Source organism: Amia ocellicauda, chromosome 21, assembly GCF_036373705.1.
Source record: "Amia ocellicauda isolate fAmiCal2 chromosome 21, fAmiCal2.hap1, whole genome shotgun sequence".
Lineage (NCBI taxonomy): Eukaryota > Metazoa > Chordata > Actinopteri > Amiiformes > Amiidae > Amia > Amia ocellicauda.
In genome coordinates, this window is record NC_089870.1 from 387,376 (window position 1) to 409,600 (window position 22,225).

Genomic DNA, 22,225 nt, shown 5'->3' on the forward strand with positions numbered 1-22,225 from the left:
GGGATACAGGCAGACGCATGCACAACCACAACACAATGCAATAACAGAAGAACATAAAGTTTACAAAGGAGAGGAGGCCATTCAACCCATCGTGCTCGTTTGGTGTTCATTACTAACTGAGTGATCCAAGGATCCTATCCAGTCTATTTTTAAATGTTCCCAAACTTTCAGCTTCTACCACATTGCTGGAGAGAAACTATATACAATTGGGGTGCAACGGTGTAAACCCAAGCATGCCATCGGCGGGCGAGAGGAGGAGGGGGGTCTCTCCATCTTTGCTGAGCGCATATACGTGCGTACCAGAAAAGCATGCAGCAGGGGCACCGGTCAGTGCGTGCACCAAGGGGCTTACAGCAACTGGTACGCCGCCACGACAAGTGGAGCGCCTAGTGGGACTGGCCACTGTAAGTGCGTCCCCACCTGGCAACGCTAGTGGACACGGGGGCACTGCAGCACCAAACCACACACAGGCCCGTAAGCTTAACCACACCGTGTGTCCTGGGGTTTCCAGGGACACCACCGGTTCCGGGGGGCCGAGGGTAGTAGCAGGCCACCAACCGAAGCGGGGCCTAAAACCGGGGCCACACACGGACAATGAATCGTAGCAGTGCTCGATCCCAGCAAGCTAAGAGAGCGAGATCTCCTACAGCCATAGCCACGGGCTGTAGTGCGGGTGCAAGCCGGCGGAGGAGCCACTTACGTGGGTGAGATCTCTTACGACTGAGGCCGGGTGGCCGGGCCTCGGTTTTTGCTCCAGCTTTGGAGGAAAAAGCCCTATGGACAAAAAAAACAACACAGCTGGCAGATGGATAATATAAGTCACTATATTAACACAGCTATTATTTTTAAAAGGCTCTACTAAACTGAAACCTAAAAAAGCCCTCGAAAGTGCAGCTGGGTCTTCAGTGCACGGACGGAACAGAATCGAGATTAATTATAAATGTAACTAATACAAACACAAGACAGAGACACAGATGTAGCGAAACGGTGGTGAACAACACTTATTAGTGAAGCCAGCCAACCGAAACACTCAGTTTGTAAAATGGTCTGATGCACAAACACACAAAACACAGAGAGCTCACGTTCTCGAGTCCAGCAAAGAGGCAAAAGAGGAAGATCCTGTGCAGACTTCACTTTTTATACAAATAGGAAGTGGGAATGGATATGTTTGAGTGACGGGCACAGGGGCCAATGGAAGCTTTAATAGAGTGATGTTTCGATCGGGTTCCTACGGACGTGCGCAGAAACCCCTCCCCCTTGGGCAGTGCTTCCGACTTGAAAGATAGAGATGTTAAGAGATGTTAAGCTTTCATATAAAGACAGTAAAGGGTATAGATCCTCTCTTATCTAACACATTCCAGAATGTTAGAATAACAGAGACCCAATGTATTGAAATAATGTAAACTTGAAAGACGTAAACACAAAACTGTCACTGATATTATATGTAATTCACGGTATGTTTCACTATACTGTGTAGTATTAGTATTATTTTTCTTGTAATTAACATTGCTACGAAATTTTGAAAATTTGTCTTTCAGATTTTAGGGTCAGTAATATATTGTTGTCTGCCTTGTGGCAACACTTCAGTTTGAATTTGTTAATCCTCTCATAGAGTACTGTATGTAACAATCTCTTCCTGTACTGCTGGTTTTACTCCCCCCCCAACACTTCTCTACAGGCCCTTGCTGTTACTTGGACTTCTCCAACCCAAAGACGCGGGACTGGTACAGCAGCAAGTTTGCTCTTGATAACTATGAGGTGAGCCCGAGTTGGACAGGATTATGGTAGAAAATGAATGAAGAGCATTTCAAAAATAGTGTTGTACTTTGTCACTTTTATCACACAGCCCTTTAAGTGATGAGGCTTTCATTGTTCACCTCCTGACACCCTTTGAACTTTTACACTTCCATGGATTAGTTGAGATGTTTAATTGTTCATTCATTTATTTGCTACAGGCGTTTAGACTTTTATAACGTACTTGCCTCATCTGTTTATTAAAATGTACAACAAAAATGTGGTCACTACTAGTGGTGGTCTGTGTTTAGTCTGTTTGTTTCTATCTTTCCTATTGCTCTTGCATATCTTTCTCTTTTTCTGCCTCGCAAGTTTACTGTTCAGACTCAGATTTCTTATTTGCCTTATTTTTGCACCTTCAAAGTCTCAGTCATAGAAATCTGGTATATAGAATTCATTGTGTTGTGTGGCTAAGTGTATGTTTTTAGTGATATATGTAGTACATTGTTAGCTTTTGGTGAAAAAAGTAAGTTGCCTTGGACATAGGTGTCTGTAAAACAAAGATGGAGTCTGGGGACCTGGTCTTGGACTGAAGGTCACATTTTGAGGTCTTGGTCTGGGTCTCAGCATGTTGGGCGTGGTAGCTTAACATGTAAGTCTTATTTAAGATATTAAGATTATGTCCCCATTTTTACAAAAAGTAAAGATTTATAAAATTAAGATGAATGTAAGTACTCTCTCCAGTAGCATTCGGAGTGTCCTTTAATTTGCTAAATTACTACACCTATGATGCCCTCAGTAGCCACAGGCTTTCGACTTTCCCCTTGAAAAAATTAGACCCCTTCCACATAACAGTATTTTCTGTAATAGTTTAGTTCTCTCACCAAAATGACTGATAGATTTAAAATTAAGTACCAGTGAAAGTGTAATACAGCCAATCCCCATTCAACCATCAGGTTTAAACAATGCATAATGAATCCCTCTGGTCACCTATATAATTTTACAACATGGAAACAGAGAACAAACCATTTGTACTAAGAGATACACCCACATTGACTTTAACAATTTCATTAAAAACATTAAAATTTAAATCCAGTGTCAGGTTTTCGCCTCTACACCAGTATATTCCTGTTTTAATTCCTGTATTCCTTGCTAATACACCAACAATTAAACCCATTTTGTTCTGTTATTCAGATTTTTCAATTTGTTTAACAAAAGCCTTTAAAAAGTAAACTTATCGTTGTAGCTCTAGTTTTTATTCAAAATGTTATTTTATTTATGAGGCTAGACATGGTCAATTTCTTGGTCTCGAGACATCCTGGTCTAGACTCCATCTCTGTTGTGAAATCATTTAATAATAATAACCTATTATGACTGAGTTTCCGTGTGTATCAGGGTTCCACAGATTCCCTGTTTGTGTGGAACGACATGAATGAGCCCTCAGTCTTTGACGGGCCAGAGCAGACCATGCCGAAGGATGCAGTGCATTATGGGGGCTGGGAGCACAGGGAGCTACATAACCTCTACGGTTTTTATCAGGTGCGTCAAAATGGCTTCAAGACAAGTTGGAATTTCCTGATTCTTTAATTTCACTGCAGTATTAAATATTTGTACATTATTTTGCTATTGAATCTCATCGAAGTCCATTTATTCGATTTGTTTTTTGTTTTAGTTTTTTGTTATATAGAATTAGGGCACCTACCATAGCCAAGGCTTCTGCAGATATAGTCATGACTTAATATCAACAGTCAAATTAGGGGGGATTCAAATATTACATTAATTTTATGTGAACAGGTGAGGTGAGTTCAAACCTAACCAGGAGCATTGAGAATTGATGCACTTTGTGACACCAGTTCAATCAGAGAGCCTCTTAATTTGCATATTATTTGATGAAGGATATCAGTAATTCAGCCAACATCAAATAAATGTTGTAATTTTGCTTCACATGTTTTGCCTGAAATACCTTCAAATGATTAACATTTGAAATGCAGAAATAATGTTTTTGTAAGGAACACCCAACATGTTATAGAGAGAAGAGGGAAATCCTCATTAGGTTCTTTAAACTGAGGAAGGACTTATTCCAGCACCCTTCCCAAGCACACGACCAAAACAGAGACCAATTAGAAACTTTAAAAGTTTATTACTACAAAATAATTATTATTCAGTTTTGCTTACTATTAATTTAGGAGCTATTTTTTCAATGTAACAGTTTCAGTGCTAGAACATTGTTTAAAGGAGACACTTCTTTACACAGAGAGTAGTCACAATCTGGAATAAACTACCCAGTGATGTGGTTGAAGCTGAAAGTTTGGGAACATTTAAAAATAGTCTGGATAGGATCCTTGGATCACTTAGATATTAATGAACACCAAACGAGCACGATGGGTCGAATGGCCCCCTCTCGTTTGTAAACTTTCTTATGTTCTTATGTTCTAAATATAACAATTTTCAATATAGCAGCAATATTGTGCCAATATTTTCAATGCAGCAGCAATATGGTTAACGAGTAGAATGTACAAGCGCTTAAATGCAGTGACCAAAGAAAAATAAACACATGCAAAGCTAAATAACTGAACCAAAAACTAAAACATATCCACACAGAACATAACAATCCAAAATACAAAGAATCCCAAATAATGATCTATAAATTATATAGTTGGTACTTTAAACTGCTGTATCATATTAACAGATAGTTAATATCAAACACACACAATACAATGCGATGAAGTTCCTTTAAAAAAAAAAGTTACCTATTAGCATCTCAATGCAGTTTATACTGAAGCTGTTTTTCAAGCACTATTAAAACAAACAAACCAATCACAAAAGCCTCTCCCTAATGTGGACTTACTTGGTTTACATACTTGTTTCTAAAACAGAAAACAATTAAATTACTTAGGACCAGTGTTCTCAATTGGCATTTACGTTCTTAAATGCGTCATGTGCTTCTAATAGAAACAAGTTCTACAGCCGTTTGTGCAAGTGTTCATACACCTAACTTCACTTGCCATTGAAGTTTGTTAATTTCATTTCACTTCCACCACCATCCCTCAGCTCCCATTGGCCCAACACTACACATTCCTGTCCCCTACTTCCCTCTGCTCTGTATTTAAACCCCTGTTTGATGCATTCAATGCCAAGTCTTGTTAGTTTCTGCACTGCATGTGTAAGCATTATTTCTGGTTACTGAGTGCCTGTTTACTGACCCTTGCTCGCCTTCCTGTGTTTTGTTTCCTGTATTTCCCTCTTACTATCTTGGTTGTTCAATCAACTGACATTTTGCTTTGTGACCCTGACCACATATTTATCCTTGTCTTTATTGCACTGTTTGCCCGTTCCTGAACTAAGCCTGTTCTGACCAAGTCTGACCAAGACCATAGACCAAGAGTTCTATACTGCCCTGGCTCTCTCTGGAGACAAGTCTGACAATACTACACAGATTAGTTATTTGTTGGAACCTCATCTTACTTCATACCAAACTAGCACTTATTATTATTATTATTATTATTATTATTATTATTATTATTATGATTATTTCTTGGCAGATGCCCAGGGCAACTTACAACATACACCGATCAGCCATAACATTATGACCACCTGCCTAATATATTGTGTAGGTCCCAAAACAGCCCTGACCCTTCGAGGCATGGACTCCACTAGACCTCTGAAGGTGGGCTGTGGTATCTGGCACCAAGACGTTAGCAGCAGATCCTTTAAGTCCTGTAAGTTGCAAGGTGGGGCTTCCATAGATCGGACTTGTTTGTCCAGCACATCCCACAGCTGCTCGATTGGATTGAGATCTGGGAAATTTGTCAACACCTTGAACTTGCTGCCTAATATATCCCACCCACTTACAGGTGCCATGATAACGAGATTATCAGTGTTATTCGCTTCACCTGTCAGTGGTCATAATGTTATGGCTGATCGGTGTAAGTGCAATACAAAGTGCAAAAATACAGTTAAGTACAAGGCATCAAACATTACAAATTCAAATTTACATTATACAAAGCAATTCAAAGTATAATACATTTTACAACTTCCAATTTACACAGGTAAGTACAGTAAGTGAGGTCATACATCCTGGAAAGTAAAAACTAAGTGCTGTCAAGATGTTAAGTCACAGTCAAGGGCTATGGGAAAGGGAGCAAGGGGGAAATCAATCAATAATACAAGTATTAGTAACGCAAGAAGCATGATAAAATGTTGTGAAGTGCTATCTTGCAGGGGATTAAAAGGACTAATATTACAAGTACTGTCTGAAAAGATGCGTCTTGAGTAAGCACTGGAAGGAGGTCAAGGACTCTGCTGTTTTGACTTCAGTGGGAAGGTCATTCCACCATTTGGGGGCCAAGGGATAAGGAGTGGGCTCTGGAGTAAGGGGAGTGGAGTGGAGGCAGAGTTAATCTTCTGGCACCGGAAGACCGCAGTGGTCTGGAGGGGATGTATGGAGAGACGAGGGTCTGAAGCTAACTCGGTGCAGTGTGGTCAAGACTGCGGTAGGTGAGGGTCAGTGTCTTGAACTGAATGCGTGCCGATATCGGGAGCCATTGGAGGTAGCGGAGCAGTGGAGTAGCGTGTGTGAATCGGGGCAGAGAGAAGACCAGACGAGCCGCAGACTTCTGGATGAGCTGGAGCAGGTGGGTATTAGTTGCAGGCAGGCCGGCCAGGAGGGAGTTGCAGTAGTCCAGGCGGGAGAGGACCAGTGACTGGACGAGCAGCTGAGTTGAGTAGTCGGTGAGGAAGGGACGGATTTGGCGTATGTTGCTCAGGGAAGAATCTACAGGTTCGCATCAGCGTGTTGATGTGCTGGGTGTAGGAGAGCACAGGATCGAGGGTGACTTCCTAGACAAACAGGAAGAGATGCGAGAGGGGATGAGAGGGTCAGAAGAGGGAAAAGACAGGAAGATCTGGGCATCATCAGCATAGAAGTGGTAGAAGAAACCATGGGAAGCGATGAGGGGGCCCAGCGAGCGAGTGTAGAGAGAGAACAGGAGCGGGCCCAGGACGGAGCCTTGCGGAACGCCTGTGAGGAGAGGTTGGGGGGTGGATGAGGAACCTCGCCATGTCACTTGGTAGGTCCGGTTGCTGAGGTAGGAGGAGAACCAGGTGAGAGCAGTCCCAGAGATTCCAAGATCAGCGAGGCAGGAGAGATAGAGTGATCGACCTTGTCAAATGCTGCGGAGAGATCAAGGAGGATGAGGACTGAGGAGAGGGAGGCCGCCCGAGCACAGCTGAGGGAGTCAGTGACTGCCAGGAGTCTCAGTGGAATGAGCTGTGCAGAAGCCGGATTGCAGAGGATCAAGGAGTGAGTGTTGGGACATAAAGACAGAGGACCGCCCGCTCGAGAGTCTTTGAGAGGAAGGGGAGTAGGGAGACAGGGCGGTAGTTCTGAGGAGAGGTGGGGTCAAGGGTTGGTTTCTTGAGTGGGATGACAGCAGCTTGTTTAAATGCAGAGGAGAAACAGCCACTTAAAACACAATCTGACTTATTGAATCTTTAATTCTTAAACACTTATGTGAAAATACATTATAGATTAGACTAGTATGATACAAAACACCAGTACTGTAGAACATACAAGTTAACAAGTTAAGAATGGAATTTCCTCTTTGCTATCACTATATTCTATATTGGTTGTGGGAGGCATTTGAAAGTCATTAGTAAAAGTTAATGGCATTAATTAATGTCTATGTTGATGTTTTTCCAGGGAAAGTTGAGTTTTGATTTGAGGATATAATATAATGTCCATTCTCAGCAGATGGTCTGTAATACTGATCTCTCTCTTCCTGGCAGCACTGGGCCACAGCAGAGGGCCTAACTTGGAGGTCAGGTGGCACAGAGAGGCCCTTTGTCCTCACACGCTCCTTCTTTGCTGGATCCCAGAGGTTTGGTGAGTGGGACTTTGGGCATAAAGCACTGAATAGGATATGGGATTCAGATAAATAAACCAGAGAACTGAGTTTTAGAACAATAGGTTTCAGATTAATAAGAAATAATGTGTGTTAGGTGCTGCTGAAGTACGTTGTGGGAGGTGTGGTCAGAACCAAGACCCTGTTCACATGTATTAGGCCTTATCATCACCTGGTCCCATTCACAATTTCACAATGCAATTTTCAGGTGTAAAATGCATACTGTTACATTTCAGACTTCAATCATACTTAGTACAAGAAAAAAACAATAGTTAGTTACCAGCTGCACACAGTTTTGTTTTAATTGACCGAGTAGTTTGAACTGTTTACATCATTATAACTCATTACTTAGCCTTTACTTTTTTAATATATATAAAGATATGAGATAGTGAAATGTATCTGTACATTTAAGGCTATAGATCGATATGACATTCAAGCAATATAGAGAAAATACTGTTTGTCTTGTCTTGTTTGGCTTTTTTGGTGTACTGATCCTTTCCACCCAGCCCAGGGCCCGGCTTGTTCATATTCACGTTTAGGTCGCCTTTAGGCCGCCTCAAAGATTTAGGCCAGGTCAAAAAGCTGGACTAGTTTTGACCTGGCCCAGGGCCGCCTTAAAACTATGACCCCGTTCACATATGAGTGAAGGTGGCCCTGGTCCGGCCTAAATCTCACTTTGGTGGGGGGGAAACGGCAGTGGCTCACCCCACCTTTTCACCCACCCTCTGCACATCCATGAGCAGGACACTGCAATACTGAGAAAAGCAAATCCATATTAAAGTAGTATTGCTAGCCAAGAAGGAAAACATTTTCAAAGTCTCACAGCCAGAGACATACCTCCATCTGATTTAAATATCTTTCATAGGACATTCAGAAAAAAACACATGTATTAAAGCTATGTTGTATGTTGCCCTGGATGAAGGCATCTGCTAAGACAAGACAAAAATAATAAAAATAAATAATAATTAAGGAATGCAGTTCTAACATTGGAAAATCTGGAAAAGCTCCTCTGGTTTGATGTGGTTAATGCCTTTCATGATTTTGAAGACTTGAATCAAGTCCCCACGTAGTCTCCTCTTCCAGGGTGAAAAGGTTCAGGTCCCTCAGTCTCTCAGTAGGACATTCCCTTCAAACCTGGAATAAGTCTGGTTGCTCTCCTCTGAACTGCCTCTAGAGCAGCGATATCTTTCTTGAAGTGTGGAGCCCAGAACTGTACACAGTATTCCAGATGAGGTCTAACTAGCGCATTGTACAGTCGTAACATTACTTCCCTTGTTTTAAATTCTACACTTTTGAAAATATACCCTAACATTTTGTTTGCCTTTGTGAGGAGTCCACATAAACTCCTAGGTCTTTCTCATGCGCTACTTCTTCTAGTTCTAACATTGATGGATGGGGGTCAAAATATTTTGTAAATACAGATATAGTGAGGTCAATCGCCACTGCAGTAATCTCTAACCACTGTGGGCTGGATGATGTGCATTATCTATTATCCACATGACAGAACACCTGCATATTTGTAAGGATGAGAAATCACTCTTTGCACTGGCATTCCAGTATGAGGCAATGTATAAATACAATTACTGTAGTATCTGATGCCTCTATGTCTGTATGAAGGAGCTGTTTGGACAGGAGACAATGTGGCCACCTGGGACTATCTGAAAATCTCCATCCCTATGCTGCTGACACTGAGCATCACTGGAATCTCCTTCTGTGGGGGTGAGCTGCATCAACTGAGCTGTAGTCCGGCAACCTGATCCCACACCCAGGGAAATGCGTCTGTCTGTCTCTGTGGATTCTCACCCTGTTTCAGAATCAAAGCATTAGAGTGCCATTCTAACAACAAGTGTTTTATATAGCAGAATCCACCTCAAAATCACACTTTGTGGGCATGTCCAGTAAAGCAAGACAGGTCCTTTAGCCAGGATCAAAGCTATCCTATCACCTGCTTTAGGCATTAAGTAAGCAACACATACAGTAAATGCAAAGTAAATATTATATCCCATATCAGTCTTGATTTAAGTAAATGAACAAGAAGTTCAGGTTCAAATGCTGGCAAGATCCTATTCAAGTAAAGGCCAAAATATGTCAATAGTTATATTATTGTTATGATCGGTGTAGTCAAAGAAGGCATAATTACCATTAGTAGACATGCACTTGAAATCACCTTAACCTTAATAACCACCAGGGTAACTGGTGGGGACAGTTGGCCAAGCAGAGTCAGCAGTGGGTAAGAGTCAGCAGGAGACACTTCAATTCTTCATACACAAACTCAAGCCTTCATGGGCAGTATTTACATTTAGGACCATAAATATTTGGACAGTGACACAATTGTCATCATTTTGGCTCTGTATGCCACCACAATGGATTTGAAAGAAAACAATCAAGATATGCTTTCAGTGTAGACTTTCATCTTTAATTTTTAGGTAGTTACATGCAAATTGGGTGAATGGTGTAGGAATTACACCCATTTTTATAGGTGGTCCCCCCAATTGTAGGGGCTCAAAAGTATTTCGACAAACTAAAATAATCATTAATTAAATTGGGAGTTTCAATACTTAGTTGCAAATCCTTTGCAGTCAATGACTGCCTTAAGTCTGGAACCCATAGACATCACCAGATACTGGGTGTCTTCCCTGGTGATTCTCTTCAGTTCCTGCTTGTTCTTGGGTCGTTTTGCTTTCAGTTTTGCTTTAGAAATCAAAACAAACCAATCAGAGAGATCGCAAAAACATTAGGTGTGGCCAAATCAACTATTTGGTACATTCTTAAAAAGAAAGAACGCACTGGTGACCTCAGGAACACCAAAAGGCCCGGAAGACCATGGAAAACAACTGTTGTGGATGACAGAATAATTCTTTCCCTGGTGGAGAAAAACCCCTTGACAACAGTTGGCCAGATCATGAACACCCTTCAGGAGGTAGCTGTATCTGTATCAAAGTCAACAATCAAGAGAAGACTTCACCAGAGTAAATACAGAGGGTTTACCACAAGAAGTAAACAGGAAACGGGAAGACCAGATTAGAGTTTGCCAAAAAAACATCTAAACAGTTCTTGAACAACATCCTATGGACAGATGAGTCAAAGATCAAATTGATGGAATGAGAAGAGTATGGAGAAGGCAAAACGCCCCAAGGACAAACGGGAACTAAAGACAGCTGCAGTGCAGGCCTGGCAGAGCATCACCAGAGAAGAAACCCAGCATCTGGTGATGTCTATGGGTTCCAGACTTCAGGCAGTCATTGACTGCAAATGATTTGCAACCAAGTATTAAAACTCACAATTTCATTCATGATTATGTTAGGTTGTCCAATTACTTTTGAGCACCTACAATTGGGTAACCACCTGTAAAAATGGGTGTAATTCCTACACCATTCACCCAATTTGCATGTAACTACCTAAAAATTAAAGATGAAAGTCTACACTACACTCTTGATTGTTTCCTTTCAAATCCATGTGGTGGTGTACAGAGCCAACATAATGACAATTGTGTCACTGTCCAAATATTTATGGACCTAACTGTATTTATTAAGTCCCAAAGGGCAAATGATTTGCAGCCTACTAAAACAAACAACATGGTACTAAAAACAACAACATACAGCATACAGCTCTGTGGCATTTTTGGTTTGCAGTGCAACAAACAGCAGATTATTTTCGCCCCTCTCTTTAGTGGATGTGGGTGGCTTCTTCCATGACCCTGAACCGGAGCTGCTGGTACGCTGGTACCAGGCAGGAGCACTGCAGCCCTTCTTCCGAGGCCACTCAGCCATGCAAACAAAGCGGCGTGAACCATGGATCTTTGGGGAGGAGGTGACAACCATTATCAGGGCAGCCATTTCCCAGCGGTATTGCCTGCTGCCCTACTGGTACACCCTCTTCCATCAGGCCCAGCTCTCAGCCAAGCCACCAATGAGGTAAGTCTCTCATTTCAGTCCATATAGTATTGTTTTTATTATTAAGGTATTTAGCACATGCCTTTATCCCAAAAAAATTACTTGTTTTACACATATGAAACATGCAATATTCTACATCTACTGGTACAATTAAAAGTTAATGTCTTACAGGATTTTATATATATATATATATATATATATATATATATACACTCACCTAAAGGATTATTAGGAACACCTGTTCAATTTCTCATTAATGCAATTTTCTAATCAACCAATCACATGGCAGTTGCTTCAATGCATTTAGGGGTGTGGTCCTGGTCAAGACAATCTCCTGAACTCCAAACTGAATGTCTGAATGGGAAAGAAAGGTGATTTAAGCAATTTTGAGCGTGGGATGGTTGTTGGTGCCAGACGGGCCAGTCTGAGTATTTCACAATCTGCTCAGTTACTGGGACTTTCACGCACAACCATTTCTAGGGTTTACAAAGAATGGTGTGAAAAGGGAAAAACATCCAGTATGCGGCAGTCCTGTGGGCGAAAATGCCTTGTTGATGCTAGAGGTCAGAGAAGAATGGGCCGACTGATTCAAGCTGATAGAAGAGCAACTTTGACTGAAATAACCACTCGTTACAACCGAGGTATGCAGCAAAGCATTTGTGAAGCCACAACACGTACAACCTTGAGGCGGATGGGCTACAACAGCAGAAGACCCCACCGGGTACCACTCATCTCCACTACAAATAGGAAAAAGAGGCTACAATTTGCACAAGCTCACCAAAATTGGACAGTTGAAGACTGGAAAAATGTATGTGCATCCCACAAATCTCCATCAACTGCAAGATGCTATCCTATCAATATGGGCCAACATTTCTAAAGAATGCTTTCAGCACCTTGTTGAATCAATGCCACATAGAATGAAGGCAGTTCTGAAGGCGAAAGTGGGTCAAGCACAGTATTAGTATGGTGTTCCTAATAATCCTTTAGGTGAGTGTATATATATATATATATATATATATAATTTCTGCTTTCAGTTTCTTAATTTTTTTTTTAAAGGATTAATTTATCACTTCTTTTCTGTGGGTACTGTGTCATGAGTCAACAGCATATTTTAAGATGTCAGTCAGTAGTTAGTCAGTAGTTAAAATATTAGGTATTTTTAAGACTGGCACATGTTCACATAAAGAGCTATGGAGGTAGAGAACAAGCTACTTAACCATTTACATTTAGACAGCTCTCTGTGTTCCTTCAAAAAAAAAAAAAAGTGAAACTACAAGGTACTAAAAACCAATCAACCAAGATGGATGAACATTTGTAACTTTTGTTCTTATATTTGTTTAGGCCGCTGTGGGTAGAATTCCCCAAAGAGCCACAGACCTTTGCAGTGGAAGACCAGTACATGATAGGTATACATGCCATTAGTTTTAGTCTGATAGTTATTGTACATCAAAAAATGACTAGTGAAAGCAACTGCAGAAAAAAAAAAATTCTGTTATTGATAGGAAGTGCTTTGTTGGCTTGCCCTGTGACTGACCCTGGAGTCAAAGAGGTGAAGGTTTTATTTCCAGGATGTGGGGAGGTAAGCTATATTTGAATTATATATATTGGTTCCACAATTCATTAATATATTTGTAATTGATCATTTTTTCTCAGCAAAGAGGTGTTTACATTTAATATGTACAATAACCCTGTTTATTCATTATTTTACCATACATTGGAGACAGCAAATGTTTAAATTAACAGCTAAAAATATTGCTATTTTCTTGTGAGGAAAGTGTTTGTGTTAAAGTTTCTTTACTTGTTATACTGAATTTATAGAAAATGTATTTCCAGTCCCAACTGGTAACTCTTGATGTCTTTGTAACTTTTGCTCGCAGTACTGGTACGATGTTCACTCTTCCCAGATATTCAGAGGAGGCAGGACAGTCAATGTTTCTGTAACCCTCGACAGTGTGAGTCTTCACCGCCTGTTAAACTATTGAAACCACTAAACACTTTGATATTATCTTTACACATTGTAACACAGTGTGGGGCAAGGTTATATATAACAGATACACCGATCAGCCATAACATTATGACCACTGACCAGGTGAAGTGAATAACACTGATAATCTCGTTATCATGGCACCTGTCAATGGGTGGGATATATTAGGCAGCAAGTGAACATTTTGTCCTCAAAGTTGATGTGTTAGATGCAGGAAAAATGGGCAAGCGTAAGGATCTGAGCGACTTTGACAAGGGCCAAATTGTGATGGCTAGACGACTGGGTCAGAGCATCTCCAAAACAGCTGCTCTTGTGGGGTGTTCCCGGTCTGCAGTGGTCAGTACCTATCAAAATTGGTCCAAGGAAGGAAAAGCGGTGAACCGGCAACAGGGTCATGGGAGGCCAAGGCTCATTGATGCAGACGAGCTACTATAGCTCAAATTGCTGAAAAAGTGAATACTGGTTCTGATAGAAAGGTGTCAGAACACACAGTGCATCGCAGTTTGTTGCATATGGGGCTGCGTAGCCGCAGACCAATTAGGGTGCCCATGCTGACCCCTGTCCACTGCCGAAAGTGCCTACAATGGGCACGTGAGCATCAGAACTGGACTACGGAGCAATGGAAGAAGGTGGCCTGGTCTGATGAATCATGAGTTCAAGGTGTTGACTTGGCCTCCAATCGAGCACCTGTGGGATGTGATGGGCAAACAAGTCCGATCCATGGTGGCCCCACCTCGCAACTTACAGGACTTAAAGGATCTACTGCTAACGTCTTGGTGCCAGATACCACAGCACACCTTCAGAGGTCTAGTGGAGTCCATGCCTTGACGGGTCAGGGCTGTTTTGGCGGCAAAAGGGGGACCTACACAATATTAGGTAGGTGGTCATAATGTTATGGCTGATCGGTGTATATTCCTGCACGTGTCTTTCATTTTTTGGCAGCTAGCCCTACAAACACAGGGAAAACTACATTGCCCACAAACCCTAGCACTCAACTTCCTGTTGGCTGTCAGCTGACTTACTCCAGCAGTCAGCTGACCCACCACCAGGAACAGGTGTCTCAGGGCTGCTTGCATAAAAGGGAGGACCCAAATATTTATTTATTTGGCTGCATCCCAAATCGCACACTTGATCCCTACACCCATTCGACAGGTATACACTTCGCAGGACGTTGTGCTGACATCACAGAGTGTGCACTTGAGTGAGCTAGGGTGTAGCGTGTAGGGTGAAACTAAAAGTGTTCAATGGGACACACTTCAGTAATTAATTGATAGGTTAACATTTTTTGGCTGAACTGTCTAATCATATATTTAAATCATGATTATATAATAATTTTATATTATCTATGTATTATAATTTCCTTGATACATAATTTAACAATTTCTACAACTGTCTAGCTAGCATTAGATTACTTTTATATGTACCCGCTGCTGCCATATATTCCCTATTGACTTGTCTCCGCCTTAAAACGCATAAGTGTACTCTTTTTTTACACTCCGTCGAAGGGAGAATTGAAGGGCACAAAAAGCTCGATTTAGGCTCCTTCACTCGTTGCCTAATGGATTGGGACACCCCTTAAGGTGTTCACCCTAATGGCATCATAAAAAAAAAACAGGAAAAGAAGGACAAAGACAAAGAACCCTTGATTTTTAAAAGAAACGCAGACAGAGTCGGGGGACTTTTCCTACTTGCAACCACCCATATAACCCGCTGGCATGTAACTCCCCCCACTGTGCCACAACATTTATAGTGTTTGTTTTCAAATCTATAATGATCAATTAATAGTAAGATCAACATGTACATTAATTTATGACCTGAATACAGAAAAAATATTGTGCTGTATTTGGTAATTAAAGTGATGCAACAGTGAATTCCCTGCAAGATGACAGATTGGAAAAGCACAGGTCTCATTGTTTATATTTTGGTGTTTATGCCACAAAGCTCACTTTAATGTTACATTATGCCTTAACCTAGAAAGTTTTTTTTTTTTTTTTTGGTGTGGTATCGTTTTGGTATCGAATGTTATGATACTAAGCCTGGTATCGGTATCGAAGTCAAACTTCTGGTATCGTGACAACACTAGTTGATACAATAATTTTAATTGTCGAAACTAACGACACCAACAGGTATGTTAATGTAACATTAAAGTGAGCTTTGTGGCATAAACACCAAAATGTTGATCTTACTATTAATTGATCATTATAGATCATAACATGCAGTTCTGATAACATTGTACACTACAACATCATATCTAATTAGGTGGTCTGTAACACTGCTACCACTAACCCTCCAAATCTTTTATGCAATCATTTAACCCACAATTATTCCGTTTCGTTAGCAGGATCTAATTTGAGTTCATCTGCCTCATTGTCATTTCTGACATATAATGCTACCCCACCACCTCTTCGATTTTGGCTGTCTCTCCTAAACTGTGTGTATCCTTTCAACTTGTATTCATCTCCATCCTTTTCTGTAAGTCATGTTTCTGTCACTCGTACAGCATCATAGTCACATGCCAGCACTGTGGCTTCTAGGTCTAACATCTTGTTCCTTATACTCCTGGGATTGAGGTACAAACATTTCAGGACTTTCCTACAAGCAGTTTCCCTTTATTTGCTGTGGTTAGTAGAACATCTCCCATTGTCAGAGCTCCCTGTCTCTCTGGGGCTAACCATTTACTTATTTGTATATATTAATGTCAGACTTACATGGTAAGTGCTTTTGCACATTTCTCTTTTTATTTAAGTACCCCCCTGATTTGTTTACTGCTGGAGCCTGATGTAGAAGTCACAGAATCTAAACCGCTTGTTTCTTACTTCTTGTTGCTAGGCGCCAGTCTTCCAACGAGGTGGCACTGTGGTACCCAGGAAGAAGGAGGCTGGCACATGCACAGCTGACCAGAACAGTATGCCATTCTCTCTGACTGTGGCACTGGACCCCAAGGTGTTCCTCCCTAGTGTACTTTTATAAAACACTCACACGGCATAAAAAAATTAAGGTTTCTGAAAGTGATGATTCAGAGACTATTTTATTTGTATTATTCTTAGTCTTCCTTGTTATTGTTTGTCTGTTTCCGTCTTAGATTTTTTATTCTGTTTACAGCACCACCAGCTTGTAAAAACACATTTTAAATCCAGTTGAACAGAACTGCAAGAGTAAACTGGATATAAATGGTATTTTGGAGATGAATGATAAGCAAAGCAGCACTTTTTAAGCCTGTAAAGCTAACCATGTTTGCCATTTGCTCTCCCCAGGGCAGTGCAGTGGGAGACCTGTATATGGACGATGGCCATTCCTTCAACTACACAGACAAGAAAGAGTTTGCTCTGCAAAGATTTACCTTCTTCAATGGTAAACTGCTCTCCAGGTAAAAGGTTCTTGGCAGAATTTTAGAAACCCATTTTTGTGTAACGCCAAAAGCAGAGAGAGGGTTTGATTGACCTTGTTGGAGGAGGTTTTGGTTTAAAGTTAAAAAAGGAGAGGGGGGATGAATTAATAATATTAATTTGATTTCAACACCAGGACCCTATTCCTCGTAGCTATCTGAAAGAAAAACTTTCCTCGAAGCAAACTTAAATTCCAGCTGAGTAAGTTACCATTGCAACACATCTGCTGCAAAGTTAGCAAAGTTAGGCAGATCTGTGCAAATAAACTCATGCTTCTACCCAATGAAAGCATGACACATTCGCTCAAAAATGTCCACTGCCCCTCGTTAAAGATCATGCAGCAATTTTATTTAAATCAGCTCAGCCTAGGCCTTGGTTTGTCGTAAGAGATCTCGTCCGCGTGAGGTGCTCCTCCACCGGCTTGCACCCGCACTACAGCCCGCAGCTGTGCCTCTGCTGCGCTCCACCACCAGTGTGTGTAGCCTTGGTTCTAGGCACCGCTTCGACTAGTGGTTTATTACCCTCGGCCCCCTAGACCCTGGATCCATGCATCCAATTGTCACTCCAGTTAGAATGAGGATCCTGGTTATTCAGTCAATCAAGTACTGGGTTTGACATTGTTTTGGCGCATGGCTGTATTCCAGCACTTTCCTTAAGCTTTGGAAATTGAGAAGATCTAGGGGGAAATAAATACATAAGCAAGAAAGCTTGTTAATCTATATTGAGGAGCTGCTCCACTTATGCATAGATGCAGCTACATACTTTAGTCTTTAAATTTGTCGGGTGTTTGTCTACTGCAGCTGACAGCTATTTTGGGTCTATGACTGTAAAATTATCTTAAACAGCCTGATTATGTTTTACAGTTGTTCTGACAACACAGGGAAGTTTGAATCCAGATGCTCAGTAGAATGTGTGCAGTGGATGGGAGTCAGAGAGAGGCCCTCTGCAGTGACTGCACAACTTTCTGGTAAGAGCATCCCTCCTGAAGTTGAATTAAAGCAACCCAGAAATAAAACTCCACCACACAAACGTTTTGTATATAAAACAAAAATACAAATTGCAATATTCATGCCAAAGTAAGTCAGTAATGTACAGATTACAGTTTTTAATATATTTTAGAAGAAAACATGAATATACAGTGGCTCTCAAAAGTATTCACCCCCCTTGAACTTTTCCACATTTCATTGTTTTACAACATGAAATCAGAATGGATTTAATATGAGCTTTGATTGGGCCACTCCAGGACATTGACCTTTTTGTTTTTAAGCCAACCAGTGTGGCTCTGGCTGTATGTTTGGGGTCATTGTCCTGCTGGTTAGTTTCTCCGTGCTTTGCTGCATCCATTTTGCCCTCTATCTTTACAAGATTTCCAGGCCCTGAGGCAGAGAAGCATCTCCATGGTATGATGATGCCACCACCATGCTTCACAGTAGGAATGGTGTTCTCAGGATGATGTGCAGTGTTAGTCTTGCACCAAACATAGCGCTTAGCATTGAGGCCAAAAAGCATCATCACACCATAAAATCTTCCACCACTTGGTCTCAGAGTCTCCCACATGCCTTCATGCCTTTTGTGAGTTTTTTTCAACAATGGATTACGTTTTGCTACTCTCCCATAAAGTCCACTTTTGTGAAGCACCCGGGCTACTGTTGCAGTATGCACAGTCCAGCTCACAGTGGAAGACTAACTCCTTTAGAGTTGCTATAGGCCTCTTGGTGGCCTCCCTGACTAGTGCCCTTCTCACCCGGATACTCTGTTTTTGAGTACGGCCTGATCTAGGCAGATTCACAGTTGTGCCATATTCTGTCCATTTCTTAATACTGGACTTTACTGTGCTCCGGGGATATTCAATGCCTTGAAAATGTTCTTATATCCTTCCCCTGATTGGTGCTTTTGAACAGGCCCGGCGGCAGCTTAAACGCTCTAGGGGGGCAGCCACTTATTTAGGCGGGGCCCATTTTGTAAAATGAATTAAATCATATTCTTTACCATTTTACTTCCTTATAATGGCATTAAACAATGGAAACAATCAATCATATGACATGATTACAATACAATATTATATACAGTTCCTTCCGATTTTATTATTATTATTGTTATTATTACCGCATTAGCTACAAGGTAGCATCTGAGTCAAGTTGAGTACAAATCGAGTGAACAGGCACTCTACAATGCGCAATACACAGGTTTGCATATACACCAAGTTATCATACAGAAAGGACTGTACATATAATGCTTACTTTCATCTGATTCTTCAAAATTGAACAGAAAAAAAAGATCTTACTGTTATTAACAAACCGATTCCCTTATACGCAATTGTTTAATTGGGCAAATTATACTGAAAGGAAAGACAACAGGCTATTATACTATACCGGATACTTGTTTTTAATTTGTTTTCAGCCACTTTCATATGTCCATTTTCAAAGCCAATTGAAAAAAAAAGGTCTCAATGTCTTCACCCACAGTGACGCAGTGCAATTAATGTGTCGCCGTCTTCTACTAGAGGCACAACTAAAAAACGTCACTAAGGGGTTTTGAACATTTCCCACGGATTTAGATATTTTTTTTGCAGTTACTTTTTTTTTTAACTCTTGGGTTGCAGTTTCTGGGCTTGTTTTATATGGAATGTGCTTGTTTGGGCATTAATTATTCTTAGCCTACATTTGCGTTTTCTAGCTATCTAAAAGAATTATGCCTATAACAAAAAATAAAAGCAGGGAACATACTCAGGTGTAGTACTGAGGGTATTATTATTATTGTCTATTGAATCCAGAACCATATAAAAAAAATAAAAAAAAAACATCATTAATGCATAAAATAATTCGTACACCCAATGGGTGCATTCACAACATGCAGACTTTAACAATTCTGACCAGAATTTGCACAGATTCAGAAGACTGATCTGGAAACCATTGGCTAAATTGGTCAAAGTCTTTGCAGAATAACAAAAGTACGCATGTCATAAATGCACCCTATATCAACAGTCATAAAGTGTTGACAGCAGCCGCCCCCCCCCCCCCTCTGTTTGATTGGTTGTTGTAGGAGGTTGCTTGTTTTGGGAATCAATAAGGCTTGTTGCCATAAAAAAAAACCTGGCAACCCTGGTTTTGAAACACAGTATTTCCGGTAGTAGTTTGTATACATTTTATAGAACCAAATTGCGCTTTAATATTATTTTTGCTTTTTTTTAAATGACAATTTAGAATCGGATACTGGGGGGGGCACTGGATCTAAACTGGGGGGGCAAGGCCCCCTGAGGCCCACCCATAGCACCGGGCCTGCTTTTGAAGAACCTTATTCCGGATTTGCATTGAATGTTCCTTCGATTTCCTGATGTAGTTTTTGTTAGGAATTGTACTAACCGACTGTGGGGCCTCCCAGAGACAGGTGTATTTAACCTGAGAGGTGGACTCCATTCAATTAATTATGTGACTTCTAAAGACAATTTGTGTCATCACAGCTCAGTCAGGTGTGTCATAGCAAAGGTGGTGATTACGTGTGTATTAAATTATTTTCTGTTTTGTATTTGTAATTAATTTAGAATAATTTACAGATTATATTTGTCACTTTTTTTTCACATTATGGACATCTTCTATGTTGATCAGTGGCAAAAACTCCTGATTATATCCATTCTGATTTCAAGTTGTAACACAATGAAATGTGGAAAAGTCCAAGGTGGGTGAATACTTTTGAGAGCCACTGTAATTGTGCATTCTAATCTTTTCTTATACCTTCATTTTAGTATCTGTATTCTTAATTGTATTCAATGTTTTGGATTGTTTAAAGTTGATTTTGTTACCCATGCAATGCTGTGTACATAGTTTTTTTTTTTTAAACAATGCAAGTTGCCCTGGTCAAAGGTGTATTTTAAACTATTTAATAATATTGATAGTAAGACTATATGCATTTGATAATTTTGTTAAGGTATGTTACTGTGTTGGGAAGGCCTGATAGAATATTTTGTCTCTTTTCTGTGCTTGGGGTGCCACACATACTGTTTGAAAGAGAACATTATGTATTTATACACAGCCACCTGGTGTATTATGCTACATATATGCATGTGTATTTAATGTTTTTTTTTTTTTTTTTTACAAGCCTGTCATTTTATTCAGTCCTCTACATCTGCACTTTCTGTACTATTTTAATTCCTGTTCTACCCTTAGGTGACAGGGCAGAGAACGTGCCTTTTACTTATGAGGAGAAGAGGTCACTGTTGACAGTTAAAGGTCTGAAACTGGGAGCTGTGCAGAACTGGCAACTGGAGATAAAATAATGATCCTGTGTGCAGCTGTTTTTATGTAAAGGCTTCTTAGTCCACAAAGGAATCAGGAGGATGTAAAATGCTATAGTTTGACTCATGTTCCTGTTTTAATAAATCGTATTAAACAACATGGTTCCATCCTTTTTTATGCTGAAATATGTGCCTCCTATTACTCTGCATTTTCATTAAGTTCCTCATCCTATAATAATAATAAAATTGCATCAGAGAGCATCCTAAGAAGTATTTCTAGGATGATACTACAGCACATTATTAATAGAGGGCCAGATTAAATTAAACATTTGACCTCACGTATCAAAAATTACCCAGTCACCCAGTATTCAATGGCAGGCTTTTATTTTTATGAGTGGTACAATGAAAAGCTCTGTGCACTGGGTTTTTAATTATACTAATGGCCATGATCCAAGACTGTACTTTAGTTCCAAGTTTTATAGATTCTCAAAAATGTTCAAACCAATGACTCATGTACTACTGAAACAATTAAAAGTTCTTAGAAAGGCAATACCATGAAACACCTTTGAGATCAACTAGAATGAAGAATCAAGAAGAGATCACAAATACCTCCTGCTTTTGTGGCTCTAGAACTTCTGCTTTAAACTAGAGCTCACTAGTATGTACATGAGAGCAGTCAATCAGGTGGTGCACAGACTGAGGTGTTAAAATATCAGCACTCCCCAAACATTCATCATCTTGGTGAACTAAAACCATCAGGATAGGGGGTCCTCCAGGACCTGGGTTGGAAACCCCTGTAATAAGGAATGGTTGGCAGCCCTACCTGAGGGCTTCATTTTTCAGCACCATGCACGTTAAAATTACATGGGTTTGTGCTTTTTCCTCCAAAATGATAGGCTGCGGTTGAAACCCGGTTATCTGAGAAAGCACAGCCTAAGGGTTTAGCATGTTACCATAGGAACCTAATCAAAAAACATTTTTAATTTTTCAAGTATGTACAAATTGGGGCAACAGAGGTCAGCTACCGTGCCCTCCACCTACCACAGCAGCAACGGCCTCCTGCTCCACTAGCACAGCTAGAATGACTAGCTGTA

The 22,225-nt window shown here is 40.6% G+C and overlaps 1 protein-coding gene across 3 annotated transcripts in view; it reads left to right on the forward strand.

The window, feature by feature from the left end:
• Nucleotides 1–21,289, forward strand: part of ganc (glucosidase, alpha; neutral C) — a 48,652-nt gene extending 27,363 nt beyond the window's left edge. For all 3 annotated transcript variants that reach the window (XM_066694982.1, XM_066694984.1, XM_066694983.1), the window contains 12 exons: nucleotides 1,679–1,758; nucleotides 3,130–3,273; nucleotides 7,522–7,618; nucleotides 9,255–9,356; nucleotides 11,308–11,551; nucleotides 12,872–12,936; nucleotides 13,033–13,109; nucleotides 13,408–13,482; nucleotides 16,344–16,457; nucleotides 16,769–16,881; nucleotides 17,764–17,867; nucleotides 21,064–21,289. In XM_066694982.1, the coding sequence (XP_066551079.1) occupies nucleotides 1,679–1,758; nucleotides 3,130–3,273; nucleotides 7,522–7,618; nucleotides 9,255–9,356; nucleotides 11,308–11,551; nucleotides 12,872–12,936; nucleotides 13,033–13,109; nucleotides 13,408–13,482; nucleotides 16,344–16,457; nucleotides 16,769–16,881; nucleotides 17,764–17,867; nucleotides 21,064–21,173 (1,325 nt within the window). In that variant the 3' untranslated portion in view covers nucleotides 21,174–21,289. The remainder of the gene's footprint in view (nucleotides 1–1,678; nucleotides 1,759–3,129; nucleotides 3,274–7,521; nucleotides 7,619–9,254; nucleotides 9,357–11,307; nucleotides 11,552–12,871; nucleotides 12,937–13,032; nucleotides 13,110–13,407; nucleotides 13,483–16,343; nucleotides 16,458–16,768; nucleotides 16,882–17,763; nucleotides 17,868–21,063) is intronic.
• Nucleotides 21,290–22,225: the final 936 nt, after the last annotated feature.